This window comes from Eschscholzia californica, unplaced genomic scaffold (assembly GCF_041429995.1).
Source record: "Eschscholzia californica isolate CP2 unplaced genomic scaffold, dmEscCali1.0.p SCAF_6, whole genome shotgun sequence".
NCBI lineage: Eukaryota > Viridiplantae > Streptophyta > Magnoliopsida > Ranunculales > Papaveraceae > Eschscholzia > Eschscholzia californica.
The window spans coordinates 42,544,950-42,565,822 of record NW_028238483.1 but is presented as its reverse complement, the minus strand read 5'-3'; the positions used below and the strand labels follow the sequence as shown (position 1 = coordinate 42,565,822).

The 20,873-nt window shown below is 35.6% G+C and overlaps 2 protein-coding genes across 18 annotated transcripts; both read right to left on the bottom strand.

The window, feature by feature from the left end:
* Nucleotides 1-231: 231 nt before the first annotated feature.
* LOC147535188 (uncharacterized) lies at nucleotides 232-1,161 on the bottom strand. The gene has a single exon (XM_086650176.1). The coding sequence runs from the start codon at nucleotides 1,159-1,161 to the stop codon at nucleotides 232-234; it is 930 nt and encodes a 309-aa protein (XP_086506302.1).
* A 6,381-nt stretch (nucleotides 1,162-7,542) lies between these two features.
* LOC147535187 (receptor-like serine/threonine-protein kinase At2g45590) lies at nucleotides 7,543-14,123 on the bottom strand. 17 transcript variants are annotated; one of them, XR_015227613.1, is made up of 5 exons: nucleotides 11,638-14,123; nucleotides 9,880-10,011; nucleotides 9,084-9,354; nucleotides 8,784-8,938; nucleotides 7,543-7,895 (listed from the first exon to the last, which is right to left on the bottom strand). XR_015227613.1 is itself a non-coding variant. In XM_086647754.1 (3 exons), exons 1-3 carry the CDS (start codon nucleotides 13,746-13,748, stop codon nucleotides 8,633-8,635), a joined length of 2,217 nt encoding a protein of 738 aa, XP_086503880.1. In that variant the 5' UTR covers nucleotides 13,749-14,123; the 3' UTR covers nucleotides 7,543-8,632. The 17 variants fall into 17 exon arrangements, 3 of the variants coding, with proteins under 3 accessions (XP_086503880.1, XP_086503879.1, XP_086503881.1); XR_015227615.1 differs by having other exon boundaries at nucleotides 7,543-7,873; nucleotides 9,880-9,948; XR_015227609.1 differs by lacking the exon at nucleotides 9,084-9,354 and having other exon boundaries at nucleotides 7,543-7,873; nucleotides 8,784-8,846; nucleotides 9,800-10,025.
* Nucleotides 14,124-20,873: the final 6,750 nt, after the last annotated feature.

Sequence of the window (20,873 nt, the reverse complement as noted above, 5' to 3'; positions counted from 1 at the left end):
GCCTTTTTTATAGCATCTTCTAAAATTAGAAGCCCCTTAGCAATAAAAAGAAACATAAAAAGTCAATCTTATTTGACTAATTTTAAGAAAAGTCTTTATTCCCCAGAGAATTTTCTTTATTCCCCAAAGCCGCGGCCTTAACAAAATACTTTTTTTTTTTTTTGAAACTGTTGATTCCATTAATCACAAAGTTCATTACAAAAGTAACGAGAAATTAACAACAAAATAATATTAAGGACCCGGGACCAAGAGTCCATATGCCAATTCATGAGGGGCATTATTGGCATTCCGCGGGCAATAAGTGAAGCTTATCCTGTACTCTCTTGCTTTAACCCTAATTAGCTCGACCTCATACTTCAATCTCCATGGGATAGCTGGTGAAGCTTCAGTTAGTAGGGAAATCATAACCCTAGAATCGCCTTCAATCTCTGCCTCATATATCGACAACTCCTCCACCATTTGTAACCCCAAGCCAAAAGCTTTCATCTCGCTATGTAACGCCGAAATGGGGGGAAATGTCACTGCTCTTGTTCTCCATGTTACTCCATTCGAATCCCTAACTACAGCTGCCGCCGAGGCTCCTTGAGATCTGAAAGCTCCATCCACATTCACTTTATATCTCCCATGCAATGGTGGAATCCAAGTTTGATCCTGTTGTGAAGGTTCGGGTTGCATGTGAATCAAAGTATTAGGGTTTCGATTTAACTCTAATTTTGTCAAAAGCCAAACCCTATTCAACTCGATTGGTTTGTTCCTGAAATGCAACTCGTTACGATGCTTCCACCATATCCAAATCAGATAAGTGAATTTATACCAAACTTTGTTTCCTTCATTGCCTTTGTTTAGAATATTCTGTAGATTCAAAATAGGATCTAACCCTAGCTGTAACAGATCCACATCATTAGTAATACCAATAAGGTTAATGAAAATAGGGCAGTTACCAAATAAATGAGATATGTTTTCTACTTCCTGCATATTACATAGCTTACAATAAGGATTGATATGATGTATTCTTTTGTTGATATTCTCCAATGTGGCCACTCCATTATGAATTAGTTTCCAGATAAATTCTTGGATTTTAGGATCCATGTTCTTTTTATTCCAGAGTTTTTGCCAAGGAAAATTCCTTATAGTATCTGGTAATACAGGAGGAGAAATCATTAAAGAGTAATAAGATTTAGAAGAGAAATTACCTTGTTTTGTTGGGCACCACACTAGTCTATCAACTTCATCTGTTATGGGAATGTATATACTGTTAATAGCATTTATGCTGGGTTGATCAAAGTATTCACTGAGTATTGCTTGATTCCACTGATTTGATCCCACTAATAGTAAATCAGATACTGTGCTAATATTATTTGGAAGAGGTTTGATTAATTGAGGTCTTTTTTGTGGTAAATCCATTAACCAGGGGTCTTTAGCAACTTTCACCTCCTTTCCATTGCCTATTTGCCAACAGCAATTAGCTTTTAACACCTCCCTGATTTGTAACATAGATTTCCAGAAGTGGGAGTTGGAGTTTTTGATTGATACATCCCAAAAGTCCTCATTTGTAAGGTATTTTGCTTTTAGTATTTGAACCCACATTGCATCTTTATTTGTTAGAATTCTCCATGCCATCTTAGCTAACATTGAGTCATTGACCTCATTTAACTTTCTTATACCAAGTCCACCAAGTTTTTTTGGAGAAGTTATTATATCCCACCTTATGAAATGCAATTTATGGTTTTCCACATCATGTCCCCACCAAAAGCATCTCTCTTCCTTCTCTAGATTCTTGATAGTTGTTTTAGGAATGTTTTGATAGCTAAATGCATAAGTACAATATGAACTTAGAACAGATTTGATAAGAACTGTCCTCCCTGCTTGTGAAATTAGACCTTGCTTCCATCCTGCCAATGTTTTCTTGAATTTGTCTGTTAACCAAGTGTAGTTCTCAACTCTATTTGCAGTTTTCATGATCAATGATCCTAAATACTTAGCTCTATCTGTCATTCTAGGAGCTTGTAATCTGACAATGTATTCATTTTGTATTTCAGGAGGAACACCTGCACCAAAGAAAATAGAAGACTTATCAAAGTTTACTGCCTGTCCTGAAAAACCAGCATACTCTTCCATCATCATAAGAATTGCCTGAAGATTTGGTAAGTTTGCCTCACCAAAGAGAATCAGATCATCTGCGAAAAGTAGGTGGGAAATTGGGGGGCTATTTTTATTCAATTTATATCCATTGTACAGACAACAAGTCTCATAGTGAAAAATAAGTAGGGATAGAGATTGAGTAGTTAAAATAAAAAGGTAGGGTGACAAAGGACACCCTTGCCTAAGACCACGAGAGGCCTTGAATGCCCCATGAATACCTCCATTTAATTACTTATATTCATTAATCTATTATATAAAACAGAAGGGAAAACGATGACTGGGACAAACATCCTTATTTAATTATGCATATTGTCTAGAAGCCCTTCTCAAAATTTAAAATATAGTCCTTCGTAGAAATAAAGTTACCTATTTAAAAAACAATAATCTTTTCCTTCGTATAATTAAAAATCTTTTTTGGATAAATGATATTGTCTAAACAATAATCCTTTCCTTCTGAGAAATAAAAATCTTTTTTTATAAAGGATATTGTCTAGAAGCCCTTCTCAAAATTTAAGACATAGTCCGTCGTATGCATAAAGTTACCTATTTAAAAAAAAAATCTTTTCATTCCTAGAAATAAAAATTCCAATTTAAGAAAAAAAGAAAAAAAATAAATTTCAAGGGTTAAAAAAAAAATTTAAATATCTCTCTCAATAAAATAATAACTAATTTAAGAAAAAAGAAACAAAAATAATAACTAATAAAAATCTCTCTCTCTCCCAATAAAATATAACAATAAATTTCGTAACATTTGATTGATACAAATATATCTAGAAAAATCAAATCTATTATACAAAATAATCCCGTGTAATATATAGATTATTACACGGGATATTGTCTAGAGGCCCTTTAATTTTTACAATATAATCCCTTGCTATTAAGGATATATCAAAGGTCTAAATCAAATCTATTATATAAAATCGATTTCTCCTAATTAATACCAACCCATGAAAAAACAATTTGGAAACATTTTATTCATACATTGCCATAGTATATTACTCGGATCCCGGATTGCTATAGTATGGAAACAGGCAAAAAAAGTGTTTTCTGTATTGAACAGGTCAAAAAAGTTGGCATTCCCAGTTGGTTTCCAAATTGCCATAGTATGGAAACATGCCGAGAAAATTTAGTCCAATTTGGAAACTATAGAAAGATATATTGTCCGAGCAATTTTAAAGTTCATACATTAATTCGGAAATTAATTTAGGAACAATTAATACCCAAACAAATTATATGAAAATAGATTTATTAAGCGTTATTTCTCAAATAGCCCCCAACTTTGTGATCAGCTTCCTGCCTAGCCCCCTACTTTAGCAAATATTCCCATATGACCTCCTTTTTCCGTTATCTTTAACGTTCCGTCACTCTCACTCCTCCATCTCATTTCCTCTCTCTGTCAAGTCACCTAACACGCCACATCATCATCTTCTCCGACATGGGTCGCCGACCGGCCAAATTTCCGGTCAACTACCTTCAAACCTAAAAAAAAAAAATATTCTCTTCCTCGATCTCTCTTCTTCTTCTTCTCACTCTCTCTCTTCCCTTCTATTCTCACTCTATCTCTTCCCCTCTCTTCTCACTTTCTCTCTCTAAAAAAAATATATATTTTTTTTAATTTCATCTCTCCTCTCTCTCCCTCTAAACTCCGGCGAAGGGGGTTTCCCTTCGCCGGAGGTCGGGTAGACCTTGAAGGTCTGCCGAAACAGACCTTCATGGTCTATTCCGACAGATCTGGAAGGTCTGTTCGAGCATCAAGGTCTGCTCGAACAGACCTTCACAGTCTGCCGGAACAGACCTTCAAGGTCTGCCTGACCTCCGGCGAAGGGAAACCCCCTTCGCCGGAGTTTAGAGAGAGGAGAGATGAAATTAAAAAAAAAATTAGAGAGAAAGAACGAGTGAGAAGAGAGGGGAAGAGAGAGAAAGCAGGAGAGAGAAAACAGGAGAGAGATAGGAAAAAGAAGAGAAAAAAAATTTAGGTTTGAAGGTCGCCGGCCGAAAATTTGGTCGGCCGACGACCCATGCCGGAGAAGATGATGATGTGGCGTGTTAGGTGACTTGGCAGAGAGAGGAAATGAGATGGAGGAGTGAGAGTAACGGAAAGTTAAAGATAACTGAAAAAGGGGGTCATATAGGAATATTTGCTAAAGTAGGGAGCTAGGCAGGAAGCTGGTCACAAAGTTGGGAGTCATTTGAAAATTAACCCATCTATTAAAAAAGATGTATTTGGAAACAATTAATACGAAACCAATTTGGAAACAATAAATACGAAAACCAATGTAGAATGGGAGAAATATCTTTTTTAGTTTTGTTAGTCACTCCTATGTGTTAATATTTTTTCTATCATAAGACTTTTTATATTTTTATATTAGAGGGGATGATCAAGAGATTGAGTATTTTGTCTATAAACCTTAATATAACGGACCAATTAAGCTTTTATTTTATTTTTATAGACTTTGCCTTTCTCTTACTTCGTTTTCAATGATTTTTAGGATTTCAACGTTTTAATAAGTTAAAATATCGATACAGTGTCGAATGACGTCACAACATTTTGATGATTGAGATATTTGAGCATAATTAGCACATAGATCCTTTATAGAACCTAATGATCTTGCTAAAACAAGGTTAGTGTTGTTGTTCAATACGCATATCTGGATACAATATTCGTTTAAGTGCGTTTCAAAAATTAAATATACATTGTTTTATGATGATTTACAAAAAAAATCTTGAAAGACTAAGTTATTTGGATATTGTTGTCAGTTTGTCGCTAAAGCACTTAATGATTCATATATTCTTCACACATACATTGAAAATGAAGCTGAAATCAAGCGTACTTGAGTTGTGAAATCAATTACCTAGATCATAGTTCAACAAAAAGAATCACCTCGATCATTCAGAAGCACAAAATCAACAACCCATATTAATTTGAAACAATGTCTATGGTACAAAACCAGATTGTGTACTTCACCTTAATCAAATATTATTTTGTTATTTGTTTCATATTTGCTATTTTTTTTTCTCCTAATTGTAGATGAAGTTATTACGTGGATACAAGAGTTGGGAGTAATTTAAATGATCCATAGTGGTTTTCTTTTCCAATTTCAAATATCATAGTCAACTCGTGCATTTGATTCCGACTCAAACTTATGGCATTTGCATTTTTGGACTCTTTTGTAATCTGAGTAAAATAAGTCTCAACTATACGAGCCTATTATTGGTTGAAACAACCGGAAATGACTATTTTACCACAAATTTGTTCTTCGGATTGAGACTCCAAAAAAAACAACAATATATTAAAGGGTTTTATTATGTTTTCCATAAATGTCGTTTTACATAGATTGAATCATCAGAAATCCACGTACGTGTCAAACGACGAAGCAATTAAACTTAATTAGTCCAATAACATTATTCGTGCCGGAGGCACGGGTTATAACTAGTTATAATAATACATCAACGATTACAAACGCAATTGATCTTTACGAGAGTTAATGTTTTAAAATATTTGCATAATCGACTAAATATCAATTTCACAAAAACACTTTTTTCGATAAAAACTACTAAACTATCATCCAACCACGCATAACTCATCTTGTTTGTCAAGCGAGTCTTGACTAACTTCATATATGAAAAAACTCTTTCAACCGAGGCAGTTGCAACCGACAAAGTTAATGCTAAAATAATAAGCAAATCCACTAAATAATACTTTATCTCTTCCAGTTCCCAACAATGTTCTTGCAAGAGCTCAAATCCCATCTACATTTTGAGAAATCATCATTCTGCCTCATATCGTAAATGTAATTATCAAGCTGGGAACTAAGTAGCATAGTGACAACACTACTGAAATCTAACGGATAAAAATCAGCCAGACAAATCAACTTACTTGTGTCGAAAAGGGCAAAACTTATAGATGGACTCAAACATCCCACACAACGGAGCAACTCGGTTTCTTCTCAGTGACACGAGCATTTAATTCTTGAAGTAGCATATCAATAACGGTATAGAAAATCTCCACTTGATAGTGATAGAAGTTTGAAATGTTTTGTGCATTCCGCCTACTTCTCTCTTGAAAGGTATAGAAAATCTTCATTTGTTATTCCCAACAAAAGCTTCATCAAATGTAAATAGGTTTGCATCTTGAATAACAAATCTATTGGTAAAATGATAAAGTAAATCTGAGAGGGTTTACCAATGTTGCAGTCGGTTCCGGTGTTGGAGTCGATTCCTTTGTATGGCATGTTGGAATCCATCTAGAGGTTTTGCCCTTTCGACAAAAGTACGTTGATTCGTCTTGCAAAATTTTATCCATTAGGTTTTCTTTTGAAATATCTTAATTTCCATAATGTATAGTTGAACTTGAATACTTGATTAGAAATGAACAGTGATTTTGGTGTGGTTTGAGATGAAGAAATGAGACAGATATAAATGTAGAAAATTGAATTATATAGTTAAATGGTCGGGTAGTTGAATTGAAATTTACATGGTTTGGGGTCGTTGAGTTGAAATTTATGGGGTTTAGGGTACTTGAATTGATGTTTATAGAGTTTAGTGTAGTTGAATTGAAATTTATTGGATTTATGGTAGTTGAATTGAAGTTTAAAATAAAAATAATCGTATGTGTTGATGGAAAGACTTGTTCCAACACTTTAGACTCTTGGGTCCCTTCCCACTAACTAAGCCTAAGAGCATCTCCAATGCAAGACTCAAGCTCTAATTTGCTTACTAAGTTTGCTTCTCGTACTGTGTATCTAACTTTAGCACAATCATATACAGAGGCTTCGTTCTAATTCTTTTCTTGATATTACTTTTGTATACCTTAGTGTCTGCCAAATCGTTCTTTCAATTCATTATGTGGCATTAACACAATCACATTCATTATGTGCTAACAACTGAATGTCCACGTGTTGTCACTGTATTTTTCAAACGGACAAATGTCAAAAGAAAGTATGGAACCCAGAAATTCCTAGGAGGCCACATAGTTTTAGTGATTCTTCCCATGGTTCAAGATGTTGTTCTCTCACTCAACACTTGGTTGCCCCAGTAGTTAAGATATTGACGTATACTCCAAAGGTCTCGGATTCGATCTCCAGAGAAGGTAGAATTCTGGAATATTATTACTTGAGGTTATTAGGACATAAATAATTTAGATGGGGCTTTAAGTCTAATTATCCAAAAAAAGAAAGACGTTATTCTCTCCAAAAATAAGATCTTTTTTTTTTAGATGAAGATCCAAAAAAAAGATCTTAAGACATCCACTTTGAAAACCCTAGTTTGTGGGATAAGTAATGTCAAATCAATGGATAATCATGATTATCCTCAATATAAATTTGCACCATTGGATGTGGGGTTGGCAGATACATAATCCTTGATATGATATAATATGCCAATTGAGAAAGATTTCCATAATTTGATCCTTAACACAATCACATTAAGAACTATTTAGTAGGTAGGACTTGAAGAGAACCACACAAAAAAAATGATACTGTTTGATCATCAAATCTTGCCAACTTTTGCTAAGTGAATCTGGTCAACTTTTGATGTCAATATTATAATTGTTTTCATCAAAACATAACTCATAACAATCTGATCCACTAATTTCAAGTAGTGAAATGTTGGGCCAAGGACATCATCAGTGATCCTAGGTTCATTCTTTAGATAGTAAAACCCTGTGCCCTAAGTGTGGGTATAGAAGTCGCCCCGCTGTTCATGGATGAAACATAATCTGACAGAATCTCCCCTGCAAATTGAACCGGTCCTGCCTGTCAAAAACATGTCATAAGACATAAAGCCATTCTCATTCGCTAATGTTCTAACCAGACACAAGTTAAACAAACTTAAAACGAATCAACACCGTCAAAAGCCCAAATCACCACAGACTAAATCGTCCCATCAATATTCATTCCAAGAAAGAGAGATGTGTCAAGAGCTCATAACATGGTATCTAATAAAGACTCTTAAGGTGTAATCGCAGAAATGTTTTACGCTGCAAGTGAAAAAGGAAAACCTATTTCGAAATTGGTGGAAGAAGATAAAATTCATAAAGAAAATTCCTGACCCGCGTGATTTTCGTTTTATTCATCTAATCCAGACAAATCAGCTGTGTCAGATTGTTGGCCTAAAGTAAACAAGGATCATTCGGAGACCAAAATGACTACTTCCCTAAGATGCCTACGGACACAATCCGGCAAAGCATTTTCGAAGTTACTGACTCGGTCACCATTGAGAAGCAAGTTCAAGTTGCTTCCCTCTTGACTTTAGACTCTCGAGTGGTTGGTTTGCTTATATATTAGGATTTGGGCCATTTTGGCTTGCTGGAGTGGAACACAATTATCAACAATCCCATTCTGAAATAGTGTTTAGTACACGGCGGAATAGGATTCCCTAGCAGAGGGAATCCCAAACCCAGAAGAATGGGTTCAGCCCCAAAGACAGACTTACCAGCTAAAAACAGGTGTCGCTGACGTAAATGAAGTAAAGGAATACCTTCGACTCTGACTCAAGAGAAATGGTATTTTTGTGAAGATTCAATTCCAAGATATCTAGGTCAGTTGGAACAAAAGAGTTTCAGTCGAGAGGCTACACTAAACCAACGCCAGCAAAGCCATGGAAAATTGAAAGTGTCAACAAGATGAGAATCAATTAAATACCTGAAAGATATCTTTACCAATATGTCCAGAATTTGCACCGAAGAAAGCATCCTTATCTTGAAGCTGAATCAAATACATCCAGATTTACACTTCTAGCATCAAAAACTAAAAGACGGCATCTGATCAATGACCATTCCTTCATCAAAATCACTAACCTGTGAAATTCAAACCGGAATAGAAAAAAAGGACAAGGAAACTAAAGTTATTACTAGAGATTGATCGACACATAGGTAGGCGTAGATCATTCAGACTAATACAGTTATGCTTCAACTGTCTAACGACAAGTCGAGGTGGACATACCTACTGTGTTGCATTTATTTCGTTGAAGCTTTGTCAATATGGACATGCGTGTGTAAAACTAAGGGAATATTTCAGTGGATACTTGCCACTATTATACAAGTTGTCTGCTATAACTTGTATGCACTTGCGCATACTCATCTAGGAGTTGGTATAGGGACACATGGGGCGCACCACCCATATTAGGGCTTCAGACGTCCATGGGCTCTGATATACTAGAGTGGATGTGAAGATATTTTGGGCCTCCAAGCTTTATTGTCACCGCTATACTCATCTAAGAACAAAATTTATAAGCAATGATGTAATATCTTGTTTATGTGAGAGTAAACACAAAGTAATAACTAAAACCAAAGCATAAGTGACGGCAAGAAATTATGCACATATACTGCACATCCAAGTCCTTTACTTTTTGTTTTCTACTCGCACACTCTGACTGCTTGTCTGGTGTTGAACACCAATCATACTCCTATATTTTCATTAAAAAAAAACTTTACAACGAGAAAGAAAAACAGCATTAGTTGTGGATTTAAGATGCACGGAAAAATAGTCAGAACTGCTGCCGGAGTGCAGAATCAATTCTAGCCGTTTCAATGATTCAATGAAGATGACCAGCATCAGAATATAAAACATGAACAGATAAGGCAAACAGGACTAGGACATTAGCAAACAAAAAATTGAAAAGACAAGACCTGCTATTTCTACAAGCAGTAGTTTCTCACAGATATGGATTGTGTTTCCGTTCTTTCCAGTCGAATACCTACACATGCTGCCAGCAATGTATGAAGTTCAAATTCTGTACCTTGTCTTCGCCTACCAATTCCATTTTGATGCAGTACTTCGCCATGCCTCTAAGCGTGTTTACATCTCCCTAACCAACGAATTAGGTTTCTTGAGATGAGAGATGCGAAAGCTTTACAGCTTTCACCAAGGACTGTGAGTATGTACCTCAAAATTAACAAAACAGAATACGTTTACATATGCAGAAAATTCTCAACATTAACTCTTCATGATAATGTTTTAGAGGCTTTTCATGTTCGAGGTGTAATTGTAGTGATGGATGCATGAGAAGTCAACGGACATGTGTTCAAGATTTCAAGGTCATGCGCATGTTATAACCAAACTCATACCCAATGAAGTTTGGATAGGAGTTCCTTAACGAATGAAGTTAACAAGAATAGCCAAAATATCTCGAATAATATAAAGGCTTTTCATAATCTCGTATTTCTTTCAGATAACATAATATAATATAATTACAATTAACACAATATTAAGTTTATTAAAACTCAAATTAGCCTGCAAACTCATATTTCATTCATGGGTAACCCAAAAATTTACATTGAAGAGCCAAATCAATCAATTAAATAACAAAACCAGTCCATATTGAGCCAAATTAGTCCATCAATGAGCCAAATTAGTCCATAAACTCCGAAATTTGAAGAAAATTCAAGCAGTTATTGACATTATAGAGAAAATCAGTCCACGAACTCACACTATAGCAATTATAGACATGTTTGATTCATTACAATATAGAGAAAGATAGAGATGAAAAACAAGTTAGAACTTAGTACTAGCTTACTTAGAGAGAGAAAGAGAAGAAAAATTAGTGATAGTGAGAGAGATGAGTTCAGCTGCTTGTTTTGGAAACCCCCAAACCCCTTGATCAGGAAATCTCGTTTTTTAAAAGAAAAAAAAACAAATGTTAAGCATGCTGGCCCGGCCTGAGTTAATCGGCGCCTAGCCGACTAGGCGTTTTGGGGCTAGTCAGCTACACGCGCCGATTTACTCGGGCTTTAAAATCGGTTAGCGCTTCAGGCCTTAGTCGATCGGCTCATAGCCGATTTCCAGGTAATCGGCGCCTAGGCACTAAGCCCCGCTTTTTAAAGCATATATGACTTCCAAGAAAGTTAAACCTGATCTTCAAAGAGCTTAATATGCTCGATTCGACATGTCATAACAGGACACAAAATCATGGGATCTTGTACTATGAGAATAATTGACAAAGCCCTATGAGCATTTAAAGCAGAAAGCCGCGAAAATTCAGATCTCTTACTTCCGGAAAAAGGATATCTCCTTCCCTGGTAGCAGATACAGTAAATATTTGCATATTACACAATAGAATATGTAAAGTTGCAGAAGGCAATCACCAATAATAGAATGTTAATCATGTATTCAGCAAATGGAGTTTGGGCAAAGCTAAGCCTACCTCGGATAAGTTGCAGAACGAATTGTCGACAAATTAACAAACAATTGTAGAAAGATTCAGTTATGAGTTCCAAAGATTTGTGAACTTCTGAATATAATAAAAGCGGGATTTGAATATCCTTGTCTTTGGTCTCTCTAATCTATTGCATAACTGCTTGACTAAAGTCGTGATCAAACAAACAAATATACTTAAGTACACAGCTGAAACAAATCAAAGAAAAAGAGCTCACTACCATTTAATGCAATTATTTTTCTTTACATCATCGTCTACACAAGATGTTGAATAAATATAGCCTACATTAGTAAACTACTGTTCATAACAAAACGAGTTAATTAAAACCTTCGAAAAACTCACCGAGCCTTCTTACGGGATTTAAATGAGAAACCAGATGGTGGAGATGGCGAAAACTCGAACGGCAAATGGGGAGCTTCAGACTCACCGGAAAGCATTCCAACAATTTCCCTAATAGTGGGTCGTTTAGATGGTGATCGTTGCAAACAGAGGAGTGCAACTGTGACACAAAGAAGTGCCTGTTCTTGATCCAAAGATTGAAGAGCTGGATCAAATAATTCATGAAGTTTCCCACTTCGAGCAAGATGCCTAGCCCATGAAATGAGATTAGCCCGTTCAAATTCCGACATTGGTGAAGCTGTAACTTGTAAAGGCCGGCGACCAGAAACCAGAACTAATAAAAGAACACCATAGCTATAAACATCACATTTCTCAGAGAGAAGCCCACCACTACCATACTCTGGTGCAGTATAACATACTGTGCCTCTCATACTAGGAGTACTACTAATTCCACCACTTTTAGGAATTTCTCCACTTACCAAATCTTGACTATTTCGTCGTCGATGTGACCGAATTTCTCCACTTAAACCATCTAACCACCAATCAACACTTCCTTTACTACTACCCAAAGTTTTCTTCTTCTTCTTCGTCTTGTTTTTATGATCAGGATTTAAATCTTCATCTTTCTCCCACCAATTTTCTCCTCCATTACTAGAATTCAATTCTCTCTTCTTCTTTTTCTTACTAAGTTCTTCACAAAATTCTTCCCTCCACCATTCTCTAGCAGGTCTGGTTTTTTCCTTCTTCTTCATCTTCTCATCATCTAGTGACGCCCACCACTCAGGATTTCTATGTTGTTTCTTCTTATCTGGTTTAGAATTTGTTTTAGTTGTGTCATCTCCTAATGAAGAAATCCACTCATTTTTGGGTTTCTCCTTCTTAATTTCAGTTCCAATCCACTCCATTACATAATCTTTTACACCTCCTGATTCAGATCCACAACCACTATCTTGTCGCCACCACCAATCCTTCCCTGCAAGACTCTTCTTTCTACTGTTTTTTGGAGTTCCATCACCAACCAGATCTCTTCTACTATCCATACTGACTTTATCAAAATTTCCTTCTGATACACTTGTTCTATCCATGATTTCAGACGCATCCACAGTAACAGTTTCCGGTGATACCTCCAATACAACGGTGGCCTCCGGTGATGCTTCTGCCACCGGAACCCTACTAAATCTCTCCGGAGAAATCTCCACAGTCATAACACTCTCTGTTTCCTCAATTATAGATCCATTATCCTCGCCTACACTAATATCAGATCCCTCAATCTTCTTCTTCTTCTCCGATCCATTGCCGATCTCTTTCTCCTCTTCTGCGATCTCAACTCCTGAAACTCCAGGAACAATTTCACCAGCAATTTCTTCAATCTTGGATCTAGCAAGACCAAAATCAGCGATCTTCGCATTGAAATCGAAATCTAATAGAATATTACTAGGTTTAATATCTCCATGAATCACAACAGGATCACAAGAATAATGAAGAAAATCAAGTCCTCTAGCAATATCAATGGCAATGGTGAAACGTTTCTTCCATTCCATCAACTCAGGACATTTCCGATCAATTAAAGCATCTTGTAAACTACGATTATGCATCAATTCATAAACTAACAACATCCGGCGACGTTTCTGATCAGAAGAAAATCCGATCAAAGAAACAACATATTTAGAGTCAATTTTTCCCGCCAAAGTAAGTTCGTTTTGGAATTCTCTTTCACCTTGTAAAGAACCAGAATCCATTACCTTAACAGCGATTTCTTGACCTGAGAGAAGCGTACCTTTAAAAACGGAACCAAATCCGCCTTGACCTAGACGATTCGAAGCAGAGAAAGAAGAAGTAGCGCGGCGGAGGACCGAGTAAGGGAATCGATGCGGTGGTTTTAGGTCTGCCGGAGCAGTACGTTTACGGGAAAGTTTCCGGTACAAAACGGCTAGAACTAGTAACATAAATAGTGCAGTGACGACGGTGACGACCATAGGAACGACAGGGAAGTGACGGCGGTGATTCTGATGAGATTGACTTTGTTCGGTTATGGTTTGATTGTTGATCGGCGGCGATGTTAAAGCTACCGCTTGTGAAATCATCGGAGGTGATGATAGTTGACGAGAAGGCATGATAATAATAGTGATGAAGATTTATCATGGGTTACTGACTGAAAGACTACTTGTGGAAGGACAAAGTTTGATGCTTTCAGACCAAAGAAGAGTCTGGAAATCAGTTTCTCTCTCTAGTAGTCTCTATCTCTTCTCTCCTGTAAGAACTACTTCTCGTCTTCTTCTTCTTCACTGCTCTGCTACATTAATGGCGTATCCTTTACTTCTTTAGTTGGATTAATTCTATTTTAGCCCCCAATTTGTGACAAACTCGGAAATTTGGCCCCCATGTGTTTTTCAACTGTCAAATTTCGCACCCTAAAGTTGATTTGTCATTTTCCGTTACTCTTTTACCCTTTCTCTCCAAACTTTTTCCTCTTCCATTTGTCGCTCTCTTGATCCTCTCTAGTGCCAAACAAACTCGTCAACAAAGAAAGCCGCTCTTTGTCAGTGTCTTTGACTTCAGGTTGAATAAGATGAAGAGAAACGGTCAAAGAGAAAAGAAATACGGCTAATCTAAGTTTAGAGACTAAGTTTGACGAAGAAATAAGTTAAAATTTTCAATTGGTTCGCAAATAGGAGGCAAAATGGAATTTACCCTCTTTATTTTCGTCATATAACAACTGTTCTTTTGAGATTCTTTTTATGAAAAATTGTATTAATCAAAATAATTAGTAAGTTTTGATTACTTTTCTTCTTTTTGATATTTCCTAAACACATTTTGTTCTTTTTACATCTTCACAGTTTTGCTGGTGTTCTTCGCGTGCTCTATTTTCGTAAGCAATAGTACTACTTTGACATGTTCTGGTTATTTAACTAAATAGTTTATTAAATAGATTAAATGACGAAATTACACTAGGAATAAATCTATACTTACATGTTTAGATTCGTACAAGGGGAACTAGATGGAAGAAGTAAGAGGGTAACATTGGAATTTTCAAAATGTTAATCGACTTTTGTTACTTCTCAAACTAATTAGAGATAGGAAAAGACATAGTTTGCTTATGGTCTATAATGGTTGAGAGAAGAAACACGTCAACATCTAGGACCCACACGAAACAGCAAGTGATGTTTCCCCTACCAAATATATAGTATGGGTTGTTCATCAAAAAAAAATATATAGTATGGGTTGTTTCAACAAAAAAAATATATATAGTATGGGCCAAATGGGATGGAAATTGGATGTGGACGGCCATATTTCACTCTCTATTCGTTGATCAGTGGGCGCGAGATCTAGCCCATTTGTTTCAAATTGCGGTCCACTTCAACACATTTTTCACAAGTAGACGATCACTTTCCCTTTGTGGATTCACAAAATTTTATAGGTTCATTTCACAATTTTTTTGTTTTAATTCTATAATCAAATTTAATTCCTTGATATATTGTTTTTAATGTCAATTAGGTAACTTATCCTCAAATATTTCGACCATCCAAAAAGACATTATTTTATGATAATGGAGATGGGGTGAGATCTCATTAACAAATCCATTTTTATATTAACACTTGTAAATATTTTAAAGTACTATATTATTTTATAATAATAAAACCCACTTACATGAGAAGTCAAACCCAAAAAGAAAATGTTGTGTGACATTGGTATTGCGTTTGATAGAGATGTTTACAACTGGTCATTCTAGTAAAATATTTGTATTTGTCAAGAAAAAATAAGTCGCCTACTATTTTTCATATCTAAACAATTTGTCCATTAAATAAATATCTCCTTTAAAACATAGAAGTAGGTCATTGCAAAAATTGATCATAACTCTATCACTTCTACTTATTTTAGATGCCAATTCCAATAAGGCTCTTGAATTTGTCATTCATATTCTAAGGTTTTAAAATGACATAAAGAAAATGGTTTCTAACTTTTAAAAAGGTCTACTTCGTAGGACATAAGAAAATAAGATAATTTCAACAAGCATGATGGCATATCAACATTATAGAACCAAACAAAGATAAAGATTTTATATGAGCTCATCCGGATACAAAATCAAGAAAGACACTGCCTAGGATAGAATCCTATGCTGGCAAGGCAGATAAAGATTTATATGAGACCCATAAATGATAGTAATAATGTCAAACAACTACCAAATTTGTTGCAATTTAGTAAAGTAAGACTTTTGTGGTTGCCTTGCTTTCCACAAAAGGCCCTCATATGATCAAAAATAGGCTTGAGGAAGAAGGCAACTTGAAGATCTTCCATCAGTTGGTTGGATTGATGAGTTTAAAAAAATACAGCCAAAGGGTGAAAGGGGAAAGAATAAGTGTATACAGTAAAGAAGGTAGTTCTTCACTTCTTTGTAAAGATAATGGCACGATATAACTTCATTTTTTTTCTAAAATTCTACTATAACCTTCTAACACAAACCTTACTATAACTTCATTTTTTTTTTCAGTTTCCACTCTAACCTTCTACATATACCCCATAACCTTTAGAAATATTTATGTTTTTTTCTAATTTAAGTTTTTTTTTTGAAAAATCTTCTAACACAAACCTTTCTAATTTAAGATTTTTTTGAAAAATCGGTCTCTCCATTAAGACGATCATAAGTTTGTCTGAAACCAATATTCATTCTCGAGTTTCAAGCTTCATTAGTGGTGTTCTCGAAGTAGGCCCAAACCAACACGAGTACAGTCGAGTCCGAGGTGGATCGCAGGTAGGGCTGGGAAAACGGTCCGGAAACCCGCGATCCGGCCCGTTCGGCCCGAACCGTGAGAGACCGATGACCGAAGCAGCCCCGAGTCGGGCTAGCCCGGCCCGATATAACGGGCTAATAGGGCCGGGCTCGGACAGGTTCTCAATTCCGAGTCCCGGCCCGTTAAGCCCGTCCGAGTCCCGGCCCGATAGTGTCAGCCCGCTACCCGAGCCCGATTATTAAATAAACCCGGCAACCCTACATCCCCGATCCGCGTGAATTGTTTAGATCCAACGGTTGAGAGGCCTCAGCCGTTGGATCTAAACACCTTGGCCCTTCATCTCCTTATAAAAACCTCCCCCAAAAACTAAAACCGTAAACCTAACCTAACCTGCCTCTCTCTCTGCCTCCTTCTTTCTCTGCCTCCCTCTCTCTCTCTCCGCCTCCCTCTCTCTGCATCTCTCTCTAACTAGCCGAACCGAAACCTAACTTTGAATGATTTTCTTATGATCTTATCTATGAGATTTTCTTATGATTTTATCTATGAGATTCTCCATCATCTTTAAATGTTCGGTTCAGTGGTATACGCCTTACGGATCAAATGACGCGGTTAAGCCTTCGAACTCAACTTTGAATGATTTTATTTTATGATAGTCTGTTGTTATTTTTTTTTTCGATGTGATGATGGTGATATGTAGGTTCTGAACGAAGGAAATTATTGTTCCGTTATACCTCGTTATACTTCGTTGTTACTTTTTTTTTTGAATTATTTTGATGTGATGATGATAATATGTAGTTTCTGTTGTTACTTGGCTTATAAACAAAATCTAGGGTTTGCAGCTACCACCAACGATTTAGATGATCAACATTTCTTCTAATCTTTTTGTTTTTGGTTCTTTCTAAAGCTTATAAACATCAATTTTTATTCTTTTTAGGCATTTAGGTTATTAATTTTGTTATTTTGGGTGGATTTGATTGTTTGGATTGTTAGGGTTTTTTTTTAAATTTTGTGAATGATATGTTTTAGAGGCTTTGTTATCTCTTTTTTGGATCATATAACTTTCTGTGATGTGAATTTTAGGTATCTTTAGTTTGTAGATATTTAGAAAAATAAGAGATACCATGTAGTTTTTTATTTTCTTGTGGTGATGATGAATTTCATATGAATATCATTTAACAGATCTTCCATCTTGTATTTTTAACAAGATGTGTTTTAGTTTGTAGAATTTCTAAAGTCTGTTTTGGTATGTAGCATTTCTAAAAATTTGTATAATTTGTAGACTTTGTAAAGGTAAGAGATTCATATGAGTTGGTTGAAGCCTACAAAGTTTTAATTGTTTTTGTGGTGATGATAATAAACTTTAAGGAATGTTTGATTTCTTTAACTTCAAATGATGGGGAAATTGAAGATCTTGATGGATCTGTGGAAGATGATCATGAGAGTGTTTCTGAAGAAAGAAAGATCAAGTGATTTGAATGAAGATCAATTTGTTGATTGGATCCAACTAAATGCTTTATCAGATCTGATCATAGAAGTTTTGAAACACCAAAGATGTATGAATGTAATTTTAAGTAATTATTTGTTTCCAAGATGTATGAATGTAATTTTAAGTAATTATTTGTTTCCAAAATGTATGAATGTAATTCTAAGTAATTATTTGTTTCCAAAGATGTATGAATGTAATTTTAAGTAGTTATTTGTTTTATATAAGATTTGTGCTTTTTAATATTTTTAAATAAAATAACCCGAACCCGTCTGGCCCGAGCCCGTTGGAACCCGTTCGGGCATCCGGGCTCGGACGGGCTACGGGCTCCTGTAGTGAGGGTTTGGTCCGGCCCGATCCGCCCGACTCCCTATCGCGGGCTTGGCTTATCCGAGCCCGATCCGCCCGAGTCCGGCTCATAGTTGCCCGAGCCCGTCCGAACCCGTCCGATTCCCACCCCTAATCGCAGGTCCCCGATTCTCATCATGGGCATACCCGTTTTGTCAAACTGATAAATAATGGGCGGGAAGTAGTAAAAGGGCCTTGACCGAGTTATCGTCCCGTTGAACCCGAGTGGTCAAGGTCCGATGGAATTGACCGACCGACCGACCCGACCTACACCGCTACCCGATATATGTGACCCTTATTTTGAGGGTATGATCCAATGGTCAATATAAGGGTGTTTCAAAATCAGGAAATTGGGCTCCGGTCCAATTTCAAGTTTTTTTTTGTCAAAAAGACAAATTATTTTTTTGTTTTTTTACGCCCCATATATAGTTTGGAAATAGTCTTGAAGGACAATTCTAAAAGCACTCCCATTTCTAATGCCGAAATTGCCCTTAGAATCTTAGCTTGTGAAGCTTTGCTAACTGGTTTGCACTGCTTTGCAAACTGGTTTGCATTAGTTTGCAATTTGGTTTGCATTGCTTTGCAAACTGGTTTGCAATATGGTCTGCAAAGCTTTGCAATCTGGTTTGCAGAGCTTTACATTCTTGAATTGCATTGCTTTGCAATCTGGTTTGCCTTGCAATGACTTTGCATAGCTTTGCAATCTGGTTTGCAGAGCTTTGCAAACTGGTTTGCACTACTTTGCAATTTGGTTTGTCTTGCAAAGATCTTGCAATCTGGTTTGCAGAGCTTTGCAATCTGGTTTGCAAACTGCTTAGCAACAAGGTTAGTTTCGTCTTTTCCCTATGTTAGATAATTTACAAAAATGCCATAGAGAGCTGAAGTCTATAAAAAGTTGATAAATTCTTTTTAACCAAAACTCAATTTTTTTAAGGATTTTTGGCCAAATTTTCCTTTCAAAATGACCTCCTAATTGTTGGACAATGAAACCTTAGAGGCTTCTAAACACATCTTCGCGAGGTCTCCTGGTTGCCGATATATAGATCATTAACACGAACACTGTCTCTTTGAGTCAATTCTCTTCTCTCCTTCCACAGTCCACTCTCTCTCGTCTTCCACAACATTTGCTTTGCAGTCCCTCTCCCTTGCTCTCAACTTTGTGATTTTTGACTCTTTAATCAATAACTACGTTAACGTTTTTTATTAAGTTTAGAGAAAGTTGGCCAAAATTCTCAAAAAATTTGGACTTCGATTAAAAGGATTAGTCAATTTTTTTTACTCTCCAGCTCACTAGGTACTTTTTTAATTTGCAACAGTTTTGCAACGCCTTGCGACAACTTTACAAGTGCTTTGCAACATCTTTTGAGCGCCTTGCAACACCTTACAAAGGCTTTGCAATGTCTTACTACGCCTTGCAACACCTTTGTAAAAATATTGGGTTTTTAACCAAAAAAATACAAAAATTGAATTTTTAACAAAAAAAAATATATATATATAATTTGTCTTTTTAACTAAAAAAAATTTAAAATTGTATCTTCGACCCAATTTCGTATATCTATTATATAAAACAGAAGGGAAAACGATGACTGGGACAAACATCCTTTTTTAATTATGCATATTGTCTAGAAGCCCTTCTCAAATTTAAAATATAATCCTTCGTAGAAATAAAGTTACCTATTTAAAAAACAATAATCGTTTCTTACTTAGAAATAAAAATTCTAATTTAACAAAAAAAGAAACAAAATAAATTTCAAGGGTTAAAAAAAGAAATTAAATCTCTTTCTCAATAAAATAATAACTAATTTAAGAGAAAATAAACAAAAATAATAATAACTAATAACAATCTCCCTCTATATATAAGATATTGTCTAAATGCCATTCTCAAAATTTAAAATATAGTCCTTCGTAGAAATAAAGTTACCTATTTAAAAAACAATAATCGCTTCTTTCTTAGAAATAAAATATAACTAATTTAAGAAAAAAAAGAAATAAAATAAAATTCAAAGGTTAAAAAAAGAAATTAATATCTCTCTCTCAATAAAATAATAACTAATTTAAGAGAAAAGAAACAAAAAAAAATAATAACTAATAAAAATTCTCTCTCTCTCAATAAAATATAACAATAAATTTCGTAACATTTGATTGATACAAGTGTCCGTGCCCTAGGGCACGGGATATACCCTAGTTAAGTTTAATTGTTTATGTTTTTCAAAATTGAATTTGTATTCATTATTAAGTTAGTGGTTAGCCTGGAATTCGCTGATTGGATCGAGGAAGCCCGTATGGTCAACTGATCACAAGCAGGTAATGGTCAAAGAAATTTGTAATATTATGCCAACTAGATAAGCGATGTGATAAACACGATAACTGCCGAATTACTACTGGCTTAAAGCCGACAAAATTAGTGGCCTAAAGCCCACACAAACTACTTTTTTATACCCAAATTCAATATTCCTGGATTTCCACTTCCATGAAATCGAACCTGAGACTTCCGCATTGAGAAGTAGATGCACTTACTAACTGGACTGCCCGCTGTTGGCCATTTAAAAACTTGAAAAGCTTCATTAATGGTTATTAGAAGGATTTTCCCACCACAAAATGCTTGGAAAACAAGAAATACTATACCATATTCGATTTTTAAGCTTTCAACGTTCATGCGGTGGTCTTTTGAAGGGTTA

What these genes read in the sequence shown, in the direction of transcription:
- LOC147535188 (XM_086650176.1), bottom strand. Translation starts at nt 1,161, where the DNA reads ATGATTTCTCCTCCTGTATTACCAGATACTATAAGGAATTTTCCTTGG.
- LOC147535187 (XM_086647753.1), bottom strand. Translation starts at nt 13,748, where the DNA reads ATGCCTTCTCGTCAACTATCATCACCTCCGATGATTTCACAAGCGGTA. An exon ending in AAATCCCGTAAGAAGGCTCG is followed by an intron (nt 8,847 to 11,637) that starts GTGAGTTTTTCG and finishes TATTTGATTCAG; the next exon opens with CTTCAAGATAAGGATGCTTT. An exon ending in TTGGTAAAGATATCTTTCAG is followed by an intron (nt 7,896 to 8,783) that starts GTATTTAATTGA and finishes TGTTTTTGACAG; the next exon opens with GCAGGACCGGTTCAATTTGC.